This window comes from Nematolebias whitei, chromosome 4 (genome assembly GCF_014905685.2).
Source record: "Nematolebias whitei isolate Nwh7 chromosome 4, NemWhi1, whole genome shotgun sequence".
Classification (NCBI taxonomy): Eukaryota; Metazoa; Chordata; class Actinopteri; order Cyprinodontiformes; family Rivulidae; genus Nematolebias; species Nematolebias whitei.
In genome coordinates this window covers 2,538,558-2,543,116 of record NC_056501.1, presented here as the reverse complement: position 1 = coordinate 2,543,116, position 4,559 = coordinate 2,538,558, and the positions used below count along the sequence as shown (strand labels likewise).

The 4,559-nt window shown below is 43.5% G+C and overlaps 1 protein-coding gene across 1 annotated transcript; it reads right to left on the bottom strand.

Annotated features, from left to right (window-relative positions):
* Nucleotides 1–2,388: 2,388 nt before the first annotated feature.
* On the bottom strand, nucleotides 2,389–4,283 carry elovl6 (ELOVL fatty acid elongase 6). The gene is made up of 4 exons (XM_037675461.1): nucleotides 4,252–4,283; nucleotides 4,065–4,196; nucleotides 3,800–3,951; nucleotides 2,389–2,854 (listed from the first exon to the last, which is right to left on the bottom strand). Exons 1-4 carry the CDS (start codon nucleotides 4,281–4,283, stop codon nucleotides 2,412–2,414), a joined length of 759 nt encoding a protein of 252 aa, XP_037531389.1. The 3' UTR covers nucleotides 2,389–2,411.
* Between the last annotated feature and the right edge of the window lie 276 nt (nucleotides 4,284–4,559).

The window sequence follows — 4,559 nt, the reverse complement described above, 5'->3', positions numbered from 1 at the left end:
GGGACAGTGGTTTGGACATGTCCAGAGGAGGGACAGTGGGTATATTGGTAGAAGGATGTTAAAAATGCAGCTGCAGGAAAAAGACAAAGAGGAGACATCTGGATGTGGTTAGAGAGGACATGGAGGTGGTTGGAGTGAGGACAGAGGACACAGAGGACAGAGTGAGATGGAGGAGGACTTGCTGTGGAGACTCTGAAGAGGGAACAGTTGAAAGAAGATCTGAACATTTTCTACATGTAAATAATTGAGGCAATAAACATTTTTTATGTTCAGATCCCACAGAAATCTCCAACACATTTGATTTTATGAAAGATGACAGAAGACTAAACGTTTGGTAACTGCTGCTTTAATGTTCAGTGTGTGTGTGTGTGTGTTTGTGTGTGTGTGAGAGATATGAGGAAAATTTGATGATCATCATTTGAGAAATTCAAAAAATTTATTTATTTTGGTCATCCCAAAAATCTAAAAATAATAATTGTGACATAATTATGATTCAATTTTTTTTTTGAATATTGACGTCCCGACGTGTAACCATCTGGAAAATGTGTCACGTGGCAACAGAAACATGTGTGTGTGTTTAATTTACTATGTAAGAAGTTCTTTGGAGACACGTCGGTCAACGTTCAGTCAAGCTGAAGTGGACGTTCAGTGAAAATATAAAGTTGTGTCAAATGTTCAAGTTTTAGTTACAAAACGCAGATCAAAGGGAACGAAAGAACACGTGCGGTTACTTTCCAGTGCAGGTTAACTCATGTGTGCAGTTTTCATTGTGCTTGTTTGTTTGTTGTTGTCGTTGTTTTGTTGAGTCTAAACAGGTTTAACGCTTCACTCACGTATGGCGGCAGTAAATTCAGTAGCTTCAGTTTATTCAGACAGCACCATTTCACAACAAAAGTCATCTCAGGTCACTACACACAGAAGTAGAGAGGTCCAGTTCCAACGCAGACGTGATCTGGTTCCACCCAGCGCTGCTCATGAAGGACCAACAGTTCTGGTAAAGCACAGATCTACAACTCCAGGGTTCTGTTGCTGCTACATGAACACACGTCTGCTGCTTCTCTTCACAGATATGTTGAACAAACTAAAACCCCCGACCCCTCAGACTTTCTTCATTTTCTTATAGTGAAGCTGTGACAAACGTTGGGGGGGGGGGGGGGGGGTCGTTGGCTTTGCTTTACCTTCAGCACCAAGACATGGACTCTGCATGTGCGATGCCAGTTGGTGCAGACAACAAACAGAAACAGCACACGTCACATGTTCACACACTTTGTTCATACGTTGAGTTTCTGACATGGATACAGCAAAACACATCACAGGATACAAACTACTGTCAATACAGAAGATGCTGACAAATTGCACAGTTCTTTTTTATGTATTTTATAAATATTAATATGTGAAGGGCCAACCTAAACGTTCAGTGTTCAACAGACTGGTTTTCCTCATTGGTAGGGATCCATTATCACAAGGAAGGAAATTAAAGTCAGGACATTTAACTTTTGTGATTGGCAACTTGTGTAAGGTCAAAGCAGGTGGGGAAGCAGGGCGCGCTCAATCATGGCCACGTGCAGTGTGTTCATCTGTCACTCAGACCAATCAGCTTTATTCTGTCACACTCTCACACACACACAATATATATATATATGTGTGTGTATATATATATATATATATACACATACACATGTATATATACAAACACACATATCTTGTACATATATACATGTGTCACTGCAGAAGCAAGTCAGCCATACTGTAAACTGGAGCAGATGTTAAACATGTCTACTTCATCTTGATATGCATATTATATTCAGAGACAAGCCGAGACCTGAGAAAATTATTGCAACTGGCAAATGTAAGACAGAGACAGAGCAGAGCATCTCACCCGGTCAGTTCACATCAACTGTTCAACTTCAGCTTCACTCATTCACTGATGCATCAAACGTGTGATTTCTCAGGTCAGATGAAGAAAACAAAGAAAGCCGACGGTTCACGTTAGTGCCGACACCGTCCATCACTATACGCAGCCTTTTATTGTCAGACAGAACCGGTTCTTCTGCTAGACCGAATTCAATAATGATTTGATCATTTTGACAGTTTTAAATTAATGTAAATTCAAAAGGGAAGTTTTAAACTTCAAGTGAACGACTCGATGGCTTGTCTACGTGGAGGTTCTGCTTCCTCAGTATCCTTCAAGGGAGACGTCACCTTCAACGAGATTTTTAAAATGTGCACATTAGAAGAGATGCTCAGCACACCAGTCGTTTGATGACCCCCCCACCCTCCATAGCCCTTAATGCCCCTGCCCCCATGTTTCTCACATAAGCCCAACTATCTTTAAAGTCAATGGTCCCAGTTGTCAGTTTTCATTTCCCTTTGTTGTAAACACCCCCCACCCCCATACTTTTGGTTTTTCTTTAATCACTTTTCTTGCTGACAGCTGTTCCAGGTGATTTGGACTTTCCAATGTAGGCTTCAAAGAAGAACTGGACAAAAAGCACAAAATAGCTGAGGTACATGAGGGAGGACCACACGATGTTCTGCATGTGGGATGGACACTCCTGGCCCTGCTGCATCCACGAGTACACCAGGTAGTTGACCACACAGCCCATCAGCATCTGGGTGATCTGGGTCAGCGTGATGAACATGGCGAACTTGCGCGACACTTTGAAGCCGGCCGCCCGCAGAGCGTAGTACGAGTACATGACTGCGTGGACCAAGTAGTTCATGGTCATGAACCAGCCGCCGCCAGCCACCATGTCCTTGTAGGAGTACCAGGAGTAGAGCAGCACGGTGATGTGGTGGTACCAGTGGAGGAAGATGAGCTTCTGTTTCCTCAGGACGATGAAAAGAGTGTCGCCTGCAGGAGAGACAACAAACAAACCTTTTATATTTTTAATAATCCCCGTAAGAACAAACCATGTAGGCCAATCCTCAATCAAACAAATAATTTAAGACCAAGGCTAAAATTAAGACGAACACTTGATCTCAACATCCTGTTTACACGAGAACGCCGAGAAACATCGGTGATATTTTCAATCTTTACCGGGACAAATAAACAAAAACAAAGTGTCAGTTTACATGGAAACACTGTAGTGTCTATGCCAGGCAGGTTGCCAGATAAAAAAAGGTGAAATGTTGTACGCTAGTGAAGATTCTCAGTCATCAAGGACATGAACTGTCGTATCTTGTCATGTGAGCTGAGCGAGGGTGCTGGAAGATGAGATGTGTGAACATGTGCGCAGAAAAGGTTTATCTGGCAACCCTGATGCAGGCATCACATGCAGTGTCTGCAGGATTTCAGCTACATCCAAACAGGTGAATACAGGAACGTCCCTTTGGACCTAGGATGTTGTTGGTTTGTTCATGTTCATAACTGTTGTTGGAGCAGAAGAACTTGGGACTGGAGTCAGCTGTAGTGCGCATGAATGACATCACACCTGCAGAGTATTTCACACCTCCCTGGGGGTTTCCCCTGAAAACCTCCAGTTCAGAAACCTTTGGTTAGAGAGAGAACGAGAGCGGCCGGACCGCAGCAGAAAAGCTGTCGGGTAAACATGAAGTGTTCCTTATTAAAACTAGAAGAGATTAATGTTTGAAGTTCATGCAGATCCACATCAGGATGTTTGGAATTGAAGCATCACTGAGAGCTTTTGTTCAGGCCTGTGTGTCAAATTTAACGTTAGGTTCTTTGGAAATTAGTTTTCTTGTCTTCTTGCTCTACACAGGAGACATTTGGCCCAAACGTTTGCTCGTCACAATATTCTACCCAGACAAAGACAACATGAGACATGTCTTCACTTACCCAGCTCAGGTGCTTTACTCAGAACAAAAGCGTAAGCCCAGAACTTGCTGACGGGCCCGTTGTAGAAGCCTTGGTCACAGACGGACTGTTTCAGCCCTTTGCTCATCAGGACGAACGTCATGTAGCTCCCGGTTCGGATGGCACCAAATATACTACAGCAACACGAACAATGAAGACACGTTAAAATATTTTAAAGCATCGACCCAGTCAAATACTCCGTACACAATAAAAGGTTGTTTTAAAAATGTGATATTTGTGTTTTTACCTGAATACAGCGAGCGTGAGGGACCAGAGCACCAGTGGTTTCCTCAACTCGAACTTCTCCCTTTGTTTCATGACATGGCGGCCCCCCAAGATGCAGGCAGCGTAGAGAGCAGAGTACAGAAAGGACTTCTTCCTGCAAACACAAACGGATAACGAGTCACGTTTTCTGGGCTCCTCTTTGTCTCCACGTCCTGAGGAGCTTCGTGTTCGACACGGCCATGGTACGGGCTCAAACAGTGTCAGATCTAAGAAATGTGACAACGGCAGCTGAAAAATGTCAAGCAGCTATTTATCTGGACTGCATCACACCGAAAGTTATTTAAAGTTCTGCTCCTAAACATGATGCCAACATGCTGATTGTGAGGCACAAACAACACGAGCGCTGTTCTCATATCAGTGCCTGGAGTCAAACTGTCCAAACGTCACCAAATGCTGAGATTTGACTTTGTGATTACGTCTGTCAGAAAACACTGCTGCGCTACATGAAGGGCTTCTG

Bases quoted from the DNA above. Each gene is read 5' to 3' on its own strand.
- elovl6 (XM_037675461.1), bottom strand. From the start codon at position 4,283: ATGGCCGTGTCGAACACGAAGCTCCTCAGGAC. The intron at 4,197-4,251 runs GTGGAGACAAAG...TTGTGTTTGCAG, and splicing joins AACACGAAGCTCCTCAGGAC to GAAGAAGTCCTTTCTGTACT. The intron at 2,855-3,799 runs GTAAGTGAAGAC...TCTCTCCTGCAG, and splicing joins GAGTAAAGCACCTGAGCTGG to GCGACACTCTTTTCATCGTC.